The sequence below is a fragment of the Rhyacophila brunnea genome, unplaced genomic scaffold (assembly GCF_057557595.1).
Source record: "Rhyacophila brunnea isolate RB1 unplaced genomic scaffold, BYU_Rbru_1.0 scaffold_15, whole genome shotgun sequence".
Taxonomy (NCBI): domain Eukaryota; kingdom Metazoa; phylum Arthropoda; class Insecta; order Trichoptera; family Rhyacophilidae; genus Rhyacophila; species Rhyacophila brunnea.
Window position 1 is genome coordinate 2,651,010 of NW_028232806.1, and position 15,557 is coordinate 2,666,566.

A 15,557-nucleotide genomic window follows, 5' to 3' on the forward strand; every position below is an offset into this window, starting at 1 on the left:
TTTCCGCTGTATCCGCTTTAACCGAACAGTACCCTCTTTTTTTGAATATAAATATTAAAAATGCATTATCAATAGAATAAAATGCAGTAGCCTATCGTATAATATCGATTACACGATTTCAGTAAGCAGTACGCGTGGCAGTGCCCTGGACAATGCGACGACAGTACTACAGTTTTGACGAGCATACCAACTGCAGGTAGGATAATTGTTACATTACATAGTATGTTACTTTATAGCGCCTGTGTACATGTGCATGGATTTACTGGCACCAATAGTGTGTAAATTGTAAATGTGAAAATACTTTGCGCGGTTAGTTATTATTATTGCGTGAAAATTCAGAAGCTTCTGAACTTTTTTGATCCATGCATGCAATATTACAACTCGCACGATAATACGTGTTGTCATGTGTATTTTCTTGTTATGGCCGCGATGATATATACTGTCAGCTGTAAATCCATGCACTTTTCTAATAAACAGATAAATACATATGAAACTGGCGGGAAAATAAACTTTATCTGCATTGTAATAAGGGTCAATTGGGAGGGGAATTAATAAGAATGTTCAACCAAACAGCTTCATTTATCGATATATTCCACTTGTGTGAGTGGAGTAAAGAACAATTTGTAAGTCATCTGTTCTGAGAGAAATAGGAAAGTTTTTTAGTATTCGTGATTTTGTCTACAGTGCTACGCTGCACGAGTTGCAACTCAGTAATGCTAGAGCTGCCGGGCGCCAGGGACTGTGGAGAAATGGCACTTGCAACTTTCATGCACAAACAAGCGTTTGGGTTTACTGACCCACAGAAAAAATGCCGGGATTTCGGCTATATGGCTGCAAGTAGACAGATTTGGCTGCATGGTAATCAACTACCTATGTATTATGTATTTTTTTCAAAATTTGTTTGAGAGCATGACGTGAGTATTACGTTATTCTAAACTGACTAGTCGTTATATAGGTTCGAAGGGAAATGACGATGGATAGTCAGGCCAGTAAACTGCTCTACAGGGTATATACATCGCCCCATTAGGTCGGTTTACAGGCCTATAGGGTTCAAAGCATCCTCTACTATGATGTGTTCAATAGCTTCATAGCTCGAAACAATTTTCAATATGCTTTCCTTAATGAATTCTGGAGAATTAACAATAGTTAGTTTCTCACTTTCCGTCATCAAATACTACAGTTTATTGTTTGTTGCACAAAGAATTCTAATTTATTTTACAGATGAAATGATAGATGTTGCTCTTTTGGGCCATGAATACATTCTGTCGGTGGCATTAGAATGTAAAACCCTCAAAGCGTGGCACATTGAAGAAGTGAAGCCGCCGATGTCGTGCATCGTATATCTACCTGCCAGCCTCCGACGGTATCTTCAACGGTACGGAAATGGGAGGGGCAAACCGTGCACTTGGAGTTTTGCATTCGAGTTGGCGAGGCGATTGCCTTCCGGTGCCGATTTGCCGAGAGAAACTTTGCCCCATCTGTGCTTGGGGCTGATTCTGAGCTTAGCTTCGATACAGGTGCAGATATAGTGTGTTTGTCTCATGAAGGTGCCCCCCCCATCCTGCAACTGCATTCGCATGCACAGACCAGTTTCTCATTTAAATTTTATTATTGCATATTCTGTCTAGTAAGGGGTGACTAGAGATTGCAATACAGAATTAATATATGAATACCGGTATTCGTCAAAACCTATTACAGAAGAAAGAAGTACCTATCAATAATTATAACTATTAAAATCTATTTAAAATACTATTTTTTTGCAATCTTCCTACATTTATTATGTTGACCTTTATAAAATAAATGTATAGATGATAATATTTAAGAACAGTTAATTTTTACAAAATACTAGTCTGGGTACAGGAAAATTTTTGAGAAATACGTTTGTTGGATGTACTATCAACGTTGGATCAATAGTTATAGAATAATTGGAGATATTTGCCACAAATGTCTTCTTTTTCGAAAGATGTTAATTCATCGCGACAATTCTATAAGTAAATTTGAAGGATTTTGTTTTAATATTATGTAACTTTTGTTGGTTTCAGTCAATAAATTTACGTTTTGGCACCATAAAATTTATACACTATATATTTAAACAATATAGTAGTAAATAATAAAAAAATAAAATTAATTCATTTTCGAAAACATGAACGTGTTCTTAATACCGAAAATACCGGTTTTCGGATTTTTGAAAGTGGTATTTCGGTATCGATAAATAATTGAATACCGGTTTTGAAATACCAGTATTGCAATCCCTAAGGGTGACATTTGTGAGATAAATACATTAATCAGTAATATTGTGAAATCTCGATTTAACGTTGACAAAAAAAAGGTAAACTGTAAATGGGGTGGGTACATATTATTGGCTTGTTTATATAAAACTCTTTTAATATTATAAATTTATTGAAAGGTTTCATCTTGTACATTGTCAATGCTAGTAAAATAGACCCTCGATGTACAATCATAGTATTTGCTTTTGTAGTGTGCAACGAAACAACTTAACAAGCAAAATTTTAAATGATGTAAATAGTAAGAATGAAAAATGTCAGCAATAAGAGACCGTAATATTCGAGTCAAAATGGAGAATGAAAAAAAAAAACAGTGTGCCCACCCTGAATAAAGTTAATGACTGCCCACCAACTGCAATGTATAAACTTGAGCTTTCGCATCCCAGCCTTGTCTATAAAAAAGAAATGCGCATATAAGTACATCAGTGGCTTTAAACTTGGCCTTGGATGTGGCAGGTATAATTTATTATAAATAGAAATGCTTCTGCGTCTGTAACTTGAGATGAATTTTGAATATTATATATTTCAGACGTAAATTGCGGGAAAGAGTAATGTAAAACCGGGTATTTAATGTACTAAAATAAAACAAGACTATTTAAACTACAAGCGAATAGCGGGAAAATGTGAATTCCGGGCGAGGTTCCATTGTACCTATATGTAAACTCAAAAAGTCAAATTTGTCAGAAATGATATTATACCTCTGCGTAAACAATACCAGAGCTAACACTTACGTACCTACCTATAATATGATATTTATTATTGGCAGGTAGAAGAAGACAGTGTTCCTGTAAACATTTTAGCGCTGGGATCCAATTCCAGTTCAGCCAATCGACTGATGAATGCCGCGGCAAAGTTTTCTCAAAGGTACGCAGTATGCTCTTAGTAGACTAATAATATTATATTCATGTTAATGGAGAACTGACTGTTTTTCAGGGTTGTATACGGAAGCTCACTGGCATCGGGATTTGGGAAGGGAAATAATGTGAATGCGGAAGATGCCGGCCCATTGACTCTGGCCAGGGGGGGTGTATGCCTTTTGGGAAATTGGACACTCCACGCATCCTCCGCTAAGAACGCATTTGCCATAAAATCAGGTATACATTTCATTCAACCCTTTCACCATCTACATACCAGCGTTGCCAGACGTCTTGCTTTTTAAGTAAAAATAGATAGTCAAAATCACGATTATTTAACAAATACAAATGAGATGTTTAGGAGAAGACAAAGATAATATCAATTATTTTAAGCATACCAACATTTAATTGCTACACCGAACGGGTATTTTCTCAGATGAATTTAAAATGTTCTTATGTCAGAAACAGATGTACTATTGAATTGATAAAATTGGAATTACTTGTTCAATTCAACACGTGGGCTGATACCAACACATTTAGCAACAGAAAGAAATTCTTCAGGAAGTAAAATCTTCACCCAAGTAAAAATAGGCGAATGTCGGGATAAAATATTGTTTGATAGTTTTGTAGTTTGTGTTGTGTCATTTTGATTGATATTATATAAAAATAAACATTAGAAATATTGAACTATGCGTATTTCAGGTTGTCCACCGCTTTTTACTCCTAAACCCTGATTTTTTTTATTTCACATAAAAATAAAAATTTGGTAAAACAATTATCTGGCAATGCTGCTACATACTTAACTTTGGATTATCCATAAGGCTAATCTGGTGGTTTTCAAACTTTTTAATGAATGGAGGGAAGGGTTGAAAAGTGACCCATACCGAAAATAGTGTGATGTCATATATGAGGTACGATACGATCCTATGTTTTTATATGTACGTACATATTTGCTTTTCTTTATATTAGCGGTGGAATCCGGAAAATGCGATGAACAGCCTCTGAAATGTTCGATGTGGACACACTGGCAAGTGTCGCAAAGTGCAAAAGACAAGGATCAACTGGCTATACTGATCAAGTGAGTTGGGCATTCAAATGTAACATGATAATAATAAACATAAATATGTCCACCTAATTAGCTAAACACAGTCTAATATTAACGAGATGTTTCAGACATATCGATTGGTATTAAAACTAGGATTATGAGCTCTGTTAAGGATAACTAGATTGAAATCAGAATTTCGTGTTTAACGTTGCAAAGGCCATTCCACAATGATTCGATTGTGAAATTGCTCAGAGCACTATCCGGCTATATGAAGCCGCTTTCTTTGCGTATAACACACAGTAGAAGCTCAATTTTTTTATTATTGACCACATTGGCGAAGACTCCATACTTGGCCATTATTTAAAACCTACCTTCCAAAGACAAATAATTTTTAATTGCTTACGTATTAAAATAATCACTTAAATACTTTATATTCTACAAACATAATATATTGAATATGCATGAGATGTTTTTAAATTATGTTTATTCAATATCTCAAATCTTGTCTTATTCGTCGAATAAAAAAAAATAGTTTATTAAACATAATATAATTTGCCAACGACAGCTCTTTGTGCCTATGTTTTATAAATTGATTATTGCTTGCCTAACCAGACCGACACTTACATGATACTAATACGTAACCAGCAGTGAACTCAGATATAATGGGAACTGAAATACCTAACAAGTAAGGAGGAGCAGGCATCCGATCTCGAGTAAGGAAGAATCTGGGATAAACTTAAACACGTGTCAAGAATACGTCATACGTCAAATACTGACGACTGCTCTTGGTTTATGCATTGACGCTCACTTAATTTAGGTGTATTACACACACTATAATGCGTGTTTCGTTTTCGTAGGACACTCGTACATTCAAAACCCTGCATCAAAATGTAGTGTATTGAATATAGCCTATCAGAATTATATTTATTAATCTGTTCTGTGGTAACCAGCTATGGCACTAATACAATCAAAAAAAGGCTGCAAGCAAACATCCATACGATTACACATGTATAGTAAATACACATACAAAATGTCAAAACCAGTGTCATACTATCTGAGGCTGTAGGTATTTCAGCCTAACACGCATACAGTGATGTAAAAACGGTTGACTCCAACAACATACCAACTAGTACTGCCTACTTCTTGTACATATTACTTGCGGTGCCACTGTAGCGCGGAAAATTTTAATTAATGTCTACATAAAAATAACTTCAACTGACACAAATAAATTTCTTTCAGTTTGTTTGGCATAACTTTTGAGGCTGACGACAGTCCATGTCAATTGGATTCCCAGATAAATTATATATTGGAGAAGGCCGTCAACCCTCAGTTTTACGAGGAAGACACTGATCAATCGGACAGTGACGAATCTGATGAAGATAAAGAGAATTTCAATTGCCTGAATGTGGGTGCTGGTCAACATGAGAGATACCAGTTTGATGGCAAAGTTTTCGCAGACAGTCAAAATATCGACTATGATATTAGAAACAATCAAAAGGGTGACAGGTATACGAGAAAGAATAACAATGTGAAAGATAATGCGAAACGAAATCCAAAAGGTGTTAATAACCATGATGTCAAAATTGTAAGAGAACAACAAAAATTGGCTGAGCTATTTGAGTTTATAGCCAATTTTAACGTCGTACTGGACCCGGATGCTGAATGCCTTTTGAGAGATTACTTCATTTGTGTACGGAAGGACAGCCCAGGTTTGAGAAGTTTTAGTCTTTTTTTTTCTTAATTTATCAGTGGCGAAGAGTACCCGTCAGTGAAAGGTAAATGACGGACGACAGTAGTGAAGGGTGAAGGTAGGCTGTTAAGATCCGCCATAAATAGTGCACATTAAACAATTAGTCATACGTTTTTGTTTTTATTGAGCTAAGACTACAATTTATAAATGGTATTGGTTATTTTTTAATAATCAATTAACCGTGCCCAAACCAAACCATAAAATTTTTGGTGTACTTTGGGCGATACGACAAAATTGTGCACACTTTTTCATTCATACTTATTTTTTTTCATTGAATTAAGAATACATATTATTATTACACATATTGTTGGTTATTTTTTTAAAATTCATTAAGCCCTGCCTAAGCCAAACTATAATACATAAAAAATATTATTCTATCTACAAAATATCTATCATAAGTTATGATTTAATGGCATAATTTTAGATATTTTATAGATAGGCTAGTATTTTTTGACTATTAATTATTATGGCTTGATTTCGCAGGGTTTAATTGAATTTTAAAAACAAACCAACACCGTCTGTAAATTGTAGCCTTATTTCAATGAAAACAAATACATGTGACTGACGAAGTTTAGTGTGCACTATTTATGGCTGATCTTTACAGCCTACCTCCACCCTTCGACACTGGTAAATAATCGTCTTCGTAACTGCTACCTACGAAGTACATTATATAGTTGAAAATTAATAGATAATCTATGAATTATATATGAAATTACAGCATGTGTGCCTGCCAAGACGCTGAGCGTATTGGGAGCACTGTCTAAAGCTCACGCACGTCTAAACTTGCGCTCCGTAGCGACGCCCAAAGACGTTTTGCTGCCAATCTACCTTCATTACTGCAGCCAGCGTTCATTGTACGGTGACTGCGGCATGTCGTTTCCGGCCACCGTTGGGGAGATTCAACTGAAACAGGTGAGCCTCTTCTATCTAACTTTGACGTGAGGAAGTTTACATTTTTTCCGATTCGTGCCCTACAAATATCTTAACTATGTGTCTCCAGTGTGTTTCTCCTGTTTTATCTGTCTGGATAGCTGATGGTAATGAGAGACATAGCGTCCTTAACTTTGTCAGACCACTGTGTAGACAACTTCCTATTTCTGAGCTTTTCCAATTTGTTGTTATTCCTTTTCGCTATTTGTAGCTAAAAACTTTCACTGAAAATATTGTAGATAGCCAATTTTTCGCAGCGATTCAATGCCACATTTCAAAGGGATCAATAATTTTACTTGACTCATCTTTCCTTTTATGATTAATTTTTATTAACATAATCAATGTTTATTTACACTGTTTTAGGCGGCTAAACAGATTATGCAGTTTGAATTTTGGTTGAAGAATTATATCCAAACCATCATTCCACGATCGTATGATATGCAGTAATAATAATTTTGGACAAATTTTGAAGATCTATGGTTATTAGCGATTAAGTGAAAATAGTAGATAAATCAAGCATAATATGTACATAAGTAAGCCAATAATTTATTTATATTTATTAGTTATATGAAATACGCCTAGCTATCTACATTTAAGAAATAATTTGTACTTTACATAGTGTAGGAACATATTATTATGACTGTAATAAATTGGAATATAGTTTTAATTCTCACAGTTGACTTATAGAAGCAATTTTATTTATCTTAAGAAATAAACGTGTTTACTTATATGTATTAATAAATAGTTTAAAATATTTAGAATAAGGACAATTTATTTTTATAATATAATAAATAGCGATAGTACTGTGATTGAAAAATTATAATTAATTTAATACAATAAATTGTGTCATTGTTTCATTCAAATTTTATATGTTTAGTTTGTATATTATGCTCTATGAGATAGGACAATTTTTAATCAAAATAAATTGTTGACCAACCTGAAATCGGCAACTCTGGAGAATTTTCTGTCACATTTGTCGCACTCGTACGGCATCTCTCCCGTGTGTGATCTGTAAAACCATACATTGCGATAAATAAATATCATACAAGTGATACAAGAGGCAACTAAGGATGTGTGTACAAGGAACCAAAATTTAGGAAAAATTCGAATTATGAATTGATATATTTTTATTTTAAATTTAAGAGCATAATGCAGTCGTCGATGTTAAGCAGCCGTTCGTTCTAACAAAAATAACACGTCACATATTCTTTCTCTCTTCCACTTGGGCATTCTAATAAGAATAATTCTCACTGAACTTAGGTCGTCGAAATTGGCCTCTTAGGACAAATAAAGATAAAAATCTGATATAGTATTAGCTATGTAATTTCAACAGATTTTTGTTTAATTTCTAGAAGTTATTGGTATTGTATAATTTTGAATTATGAATTTAGTATTTTACAAAATGACAATATTTCATGTTATTTACAAGGTTTATAAATTTTTCCATTGTATGGATAAGTTTTAGGAGGTTTTCGTGGATAGATTTTTGAAATTATTAGCCAATCTTACACAGAGGTAAATATTCGATGATACTAGGTAATGTATTCAATAAAAATCAAATGTTTGGCCAAAATGAGATTTATAAGTTTTATAAGATAGACTGACAGTATTGCCATTAAACATAGATGTCTTTTCATAACGGTTATTAAGTCGTTGCATAAAATGAATAACCTGTAGTGTTCCTTGAGTTTGAAAGGAGTTAGGAAGCACCTCTGGCACTGATCGCACTTCCACATTTCCTTGTGAAGGTTCAAATGCTGTCGCATGTCACGTTCTCTCGTGAAATCTGTCAACAAAATAAATAGTGAAATTTAGTACAGCCCTTGAAAACTTGCAAACGCACTTTCAAAACTTTATAGTTAGTAATAAAATATTTACGTTTTCCACAGAGCTTGCATACGATCGGTTTCTCTCCTGTGTGAAGTCGGAAGTGCTCTTCTAAGCAGGTGTACGAAGACAGAATCTGAAAAATTGATATAGAATGTATTCTTCAAGGCCACAAAATTGTCTATGACACTACCATCGCCTCATTTTTACTCTAATGAACATTTGAGCACGCTTGAGAGAGGCATTCACTTTCATACACCTAACAGTACACTCTAATACATTATATCTTGAGAATGGCCTCTGCAATGAGCCTGAAACGTCGAGAAACAGAGAAAGAACACGCGGTGACAACCTAAAAATTTAATTACATAGTAATGCATGAGCAGGTTATGTGTCAGCTTATAATGTCATGGGTCCCAGGTTCGAATCCTAGGTCTGGCAAAATACACATATTGTTTTTCAATTTGTGTTTGATGTTTGAATAGTATGGACCTATTAAGTTGAGCAAGTGGCCAACATCCATTTCTTGTAAAAACAAAAATCTGTTAATACAAACCTCCACTCTGGCCTCCAGAGAGTGGAGATTAATCTTATTAGGATCGGATATGGTAGAAGAAAGAAAAAGAATGATAATATATCATATTTTTTTTGAATAACCGGCTCCAGAATGAGCAAAAAGAAAAGAAACAATAAAGCCTCCAGATTTATAAGGGGTTCCAGGGTTTGGTTCCGGTTCCATTGCCAGCTTTGGTTTGAATCCCACTTGGTCAAAATATTTTCTGACAGGTTGTTTTTCAAAATTAAGTATTATTAATGGGATGTAGAGATAGAAAATATTATACCTTAGGACAGATCGTGCAAGGAAATTGTTTTTTTTCAACGGCGTTTCCACTGTGTAGATTCTTAACGTGCTTCTTCAAAGACGCTTCAGATTTGAACGATGCACCATCTTCGCAGAGGTAACAACTGACAAAAAAAAAATATGAATTATAGACACTTTCAACACATTCTGTCAGTATCTCTTACAGTCAGGGATACAATAATGAGCTGTACGGTTTCTACAGGAGCCTGCACATTAAGACACCTTAGAAGGGTGGGTCATCTACAGAAGACAAATAAAGACCTGCTCTACCTCGTACAAGATGTAGCGATAGTGTCAAGTTATATTTAAGGATTTTTGACAGAACTGGATGGAAGCAGATGATGGAGGAGACCAAGACCCACATAGGGTTGCAGTACCACGATGAAAAAGAAGAAGAATTTGAGCCGTTGTACATATTTCATATTTACCACTTCTTATGCAGTCACCTGCGCTTTGCATTGTTGTCTTTGCGACCGACTCATAAGACCTTCAGAACAGTAGCTTGCAAATGAAAGCCGCAAAGTATGTTTAAAGATAAATTTCTCGGTGACAAAAATAATGATAAACTGCTTTGCTGAACCAAAAGTGTTCCTCATCAATGGCACTCAAATTGATCGAGTCAACAACTACATTTATCGTTGACAACAAATGTCAATTGACGGTGTATGTATAATGAGATTGCTCGCAGAACCAAACTGACATGGAGTGCATTTGGGCGCCTGAATAGTATTTTCGAAAGTGACCTCCCATTGTGCTTAAAGCGTAAAGTGTTTAACCAAAGTGGCTGGGGGAGGCCTTGATTCAGCAGTGGATCGACCCTGGCTGATGATGATGCAATGTAATAAAATCATGTATATACCTGTAGGGTCTCTGTCCGGTGTGTGAATTAAAATGGTCTTCCAGTTTCGATTGTTTATGAAAGGTTTTCGGACATTGTGAACAAGAATACGGCTTCTGATGAACTTTCCTGAAATAAAAAAAGAAAATAATTTTACAAAATATATTTTTTTGTGTCCGCCACTATAAAGGATCGTTACTTTTTTTAAATGTCATAGTTATGTCAGCGATGATCGTTGCATTTTGCCATACGCATAACTCAAGGTATTGACAGGCCCGTAGCGTCTTTTACTTGGTTGGACCGCTTTTCCACATCGACCCATTGTTTCCAATGAAAATGAGCCTTTCCATAATACCCTCATCCCTTCTACCTATGTGTATAAGATGGTAATACAAATTATATTAAATTCTTCCAGTGACATCCCTAGACAAATTGCCGCCACATTTTTTTTTATACAGTACTTTTTATCATCCTTTCCTGACTCCAATATCTAAGAAATGTGTTGTATGGATACGTTACTAACAAGATATATACCACTAAATCTAATTTAAATGCCATCTCTGCTCCAATAGACAATTCTACGGTTTCAGATAGGTATCTACATTTAAAAATACACTGGACAACTTCCAAAACTCGCGAGTGACTGGCAAACATATTTGGATAAATTTTAAATTAGGTCTGCACGTGTCACTGCTGGTCACAAAGAACGTGACGTCCAAGGACGACAGAAATAAACTAGATATCGCAAAACTGACAAAAAATCCTGTTAAAACTTTTATAGTAGGTAGGTACGAGGGTGGGTCAATAATTCCTTAGAAAAAAGCATTAAAACAGTTTTTTTTTTTTTTTTTTTTTTATTTCTCAACATAATCTCCTTGGAGCTCAATACACTTGGTTAGATGTTTCTCAATTTTTTTTAAACCGTCAGAAAAATAAGTTTTCGGAAGGTCCTCAAAATAAGCATTTGTCCGATCGATGACTTCTTCATTTGAAAAAAAACGTTGTCCACTTAGCCATTTTTTTAAGTTTGGGAAAAGGAAAAAGTCACTGGGGGCTAAATCTGGCGAATACGGTGGGTGGTCGACCAATTCGAACTTCAATTCTTCAATTTTAGCCATTGATCGTAAACATGTGTGAACACGGGCATTGTCCTGATGAAAGAGGATTTTTTTCCTATTTATATGAGGCCGTTTTTCTTCAATTTTGTTTTTTAGCTGGTCCATTAAAGATGCATAATAATCCCCTGTTATTGTTTTTCCTTTTTCCAAATAGTCAACGAAAATAATTCCACGTGCATCCCAAAATACAGTAGCCATAACCTTACCAGCTGATTTTACGGTTTTCGCCTTCTTTGGACATGGTTCGCCTTTCGCAATCCACTGTTTTGACTGTTCTTTCATCTCGGGAGTATAGTGGTGTATCCATGTTTCATCTACAGTCACAAAGCGACGAAAAAATTCATCCGGATTGCGTTGCATGAGCGACAACAGGGCTTTAGAGGCCACCACCCTATTGCGTTTATTGTCGACTGTGAGCAAACGCAGCACCCATCTTGCAGAAATTTTTTTCATGCCCAATTTGTCATGTAAAATAGAAATGACGCTACCTTTTGAGATCCCTGTAACCTCAATTATCTCACTCAACTTTAATCTTCGGTCACTTAACACCATATCGTGGATTTTATTGATCATTTCTGGTGTAGTCACCTCTACAGGACGTCCTGAGCGTGGTTCATCCTTTGTTGATGTACGATCACGTTTAAATTCATTTAACCAGTTTTAAATAGTTGCAAGTGAAGGAGCAGATGGCAGAGCAGAAGGAGGAATCCAACTCATTTTTTATTTCCTTTGCTGTTAACCCTTTTATATTAAAATGTTTAATAACAGCTCTAAACTCAATTTTCTCCATTTTTGTAAACAAGCAAATTTTTTTTTTTAATGTACGAGAAACACACAACAACCCGACCAATCTGATTAAAACTTCGCAGCATACTGAATCGGTAGTGCCGCTGCATGAAAACAAACCGCTTACAGTACTAGTCGCGCCACCTGTCGGCTTTTCTAAGGACTTATTGACCCACCCTCGTACCTAATTAATACATTTTATTTCCAATCAGTGAGCTGATTTTTGTAATGGAAAGATATTCCCTGTATTACTAAGCTTAGGAAGCTATTTCTATACTTACATACCTAGTGATTCTCCTCGATTTGCCGCCACCACGCGACGCTCATCCTGCCTACCCCCACGGGATGTCACTGACTTCTACAGACCGATTTATTAGCCGACAGCTGTTTTTTATATTTAGACTTACGGCCAAAGCACACTGCGGCACGCCACCTGTGTCATGCGCTTCCAAGAGAAGGTTTTTTTCAAAGTATTTGATACCAATAGATTAATATTAAATAAATTGTCGACAATACTGGTGTTATACTCACTCTAAATGGATATTGTATTTCCTCAATGATTTGAAAGACTTATTGCATTCCTCGCAGCTAGGTTTCACGTCATTGCTTTCGTCCAGCGATATTTCTTCTTTTTTGATTTTCAACTTGAGCGCCTTGACAACCTTCAACTTTTTTATTTTTTTTACCTTTTTTCTTCTAGAAAAGAAAAAGTATATTTTTCATTACACTTGTACACTATAAATAATACTGCCACACAGCTTAAAACTCCTGTTTCTCTAACCCATTTGATGGTTATAGGCAAGAAAATCTCTCAGCAGCTCTATTCCAACATAACACTGAATTCCAAATTCAATAAAAATAATGATAAAAATGCTATGACGCATTCCATGAGTTCACTATCTCGAGGCATGAACTTCCAAATATAATATTTTTTAACGGCACCCTTTATAGCCGTGCTAATTAAATAGAGCAAGATATACAACAACAATAATTATAACTTGAGTTGTGGCGATTTGGAAAATGAATACGCACATTGTGACACTAGCGTCACCGCACGAGTCATGAAAATGTAATAAGCGTGTTCAAATAAAATATAATTTCGGAACATACAAAATTTTGAAAACACTTCTGAGAAAATATATTATAACCAATAGAAAAAATCTTATTGAAAAAAGTAAGACACTGCAGAAATCAAACCTGCATCTCTCGGGTATCGCGTCCATGCATATAGAACCACTATGCTAAATTAGTCATACTTAATTGTGACAAATTTTAACTAATGGCTTTCAATAATCACTGAAGTGCTTTCCCTGACTTGGCGTATGACTCCTCAAAGGATTTATTAGTAACGCCAAATAAAATAAGTAATACGTTTATTTAAGTTGAAAAATTACAATGGGAGAGTGAGATAGATCATTGCCAGTTTTGATATAGCATAGTAGATCACAGCCAACTTGGAGTTGAATATGCATGTACCACAGTATATGCTGGGCGTGCCGCTTCACTGACCCTCCAAACTCATATAAATATCACACCCTGGCAACGTTGCCTTTTGTGGACACCCTGCCTTAGAGGGCTCGCACATCAGAACTCGCCGCATGCGTCTTACGACGAATTCGTCGATGTGACGTCATCGTAAACCAAGAAACAAACGTTATCAAATGGAGCTTCGCAGATTGGTTGATGCAACTGCGACGCTTGAAAAAAATATGTTGCTGCCGCATGCGTCGAGTTGCATTGTGCCAGAGCCTGCAAGTCGATATCGACCAATATCGACTCCGCGCATGCGCACAGCCGCACAATCGGCCATTTCTCTCCGGACTGTCGCCGCGTTTGACGTTTCTCCGTACATCGACAAAAAATGGCAGACGAGAGAATTCTGCTGCGAGTATCGATATATGTCTAATTGATGGATGAATCCAATATTTTCGCCTTCTACTTAAATGTCTGTGGTACCAATACATAATAATCGCTGTTTCCGCGTCTCGATGATATATTTGCACAATGCGTTGTCAAGCTAGAGTTTAATATTTTGACGTTTCGGGGTACGCGCAAATGCGGCAGCGGCGATGCGTGGCGAATGTCGAATGTCGATGTCGCTAGGCAGATGTGCGAGGTGCAGAGGTGCGAGGTGCAGAGGTGCGAATGTTGCATGATACATGCAACATTCGCCGGCGGGTCTCGGAAGTTTTGATTTATGGCCGTCAGGCACACAAGGCAAGTTGTGATGTGCGAGCCGGCTTAAGGATGTAACGGATTGCAGTCGTAAATTGTGTGAGGGTTTCAACTTACGTTCCCCAAGTGCTATCCTCGTCGGATGAATGTTGGGGTTTTCTCTTGGTCGGAGGCGGCTTCGGTTCGTGCTGTTGTATTTTTATTGCTATATCTCTATTTTCTAATTTTGAAAGAGGCACATCGTCATCTGACTCATCATCAGACTGAAAAGAAAGAAGTATTATAATATTATGAATGACTCATTAACAATTTTCCATATACCTACATATTGAGATTAAGATTGGTTTAATAGAAATCAAAATAAAAAAAAAAACAACCATAGTAGCTGTTAGTTCTAAAAACTACCACCGCACCCCAAGTTATAGATGTATATTACAAAAATGGATAGGTTTGGGCACAATTAGAAATAGCATGTTCACTTATTGTCTTTCGTCGGGATTAATTATTGGTTAGGCCAATTATATTCGCATTCATCCTTTTTTTCCACCAACCTCAATTCCCAATTATTGTCACAAGACCACTTGAGAATGACATTCCGAACTGTCCGTTTACCAGTGCGTGAACACCGAACCAACTCCAGCGCACGCTAGGCCTCTCAACATAAAAGGTCAGTGTCTGGCATCCTGTGTAACCCCCCCTACCCTCGATCCGTAATCCACCAACCAGCATCTTAAAATTACAGTCCACTGCTAAAAGCGCCACATTATACTTTTAATTTAATATCGGCTGGTAGGTGTTGTGTCCCTTGGTGTGAAAAAGATAGCATATTTGATTCGGACACCGCCATCTTTTTCTTCAAACCACACAGTGGTAAAAGTAATTGTTCCCTTGTTTTTCTCTTCAATTCTTTGTTTTGTCGTCGTGCATACCCATCTAGCATTCCTCGATCATTTCGTATTAAATATTTATTCTGTTAATGCCGTTGATTACAGGACTTTTGATGGGAGGTTTAGGCATTTATTACGTTAATTGGTATCTGTACAGATGTATGCTTTTCTGTCACTTCCCACAAAAACATAAAATCGGG

The 15,557-nt window shown here is 36.1% G+C and overlaps 1 protein-coding gene across 1 annotated transcript in view; it reads right to left on the reverse strand.

Annotated features, from left to right (window-relative positions):
* Positions 1 to 15,557, reverse strand: part of LOC147074798 (uncharacterized) — a 31,514-nt gene that overhangs the window by 8,267 nt on the left and 7,690 nt on the right. The window contains exons 5-11 of the mRNA XM_085942676.1: positions 14,588 to 14,733; positions 12,827 to 12,991; positions 10,413 to 10,520; positions 9,534 to 9,657; positions 8,743 to 8,827; positions 8,536 to 8,650; positions 7,802 to 7,873 (exon numbers count right to left, since the gene is read on the reverse strand). Coding sequence (XP_085798802.1) covers positions 7,802 to 7,873; positions 8,536 to 8,650; positions 8,743 to 8,827; positions 9,534 to 9,657; positions 10,413 to 10,520; positions 12,827 to 12,991; positions 14,588 to 14,733 — 815 coding nt within the window. The remainder of the gene's footprint in view (positions 1 to 7,801; positions 7,874 to 8,535; positions 8,651 to 8,742; positions 8,828 to 9,533; positions 9,658 to 10,412; positions 10,521 to 12,826; positions 12,992 to 14,587; positions 14,734 to 15,557) is intronic.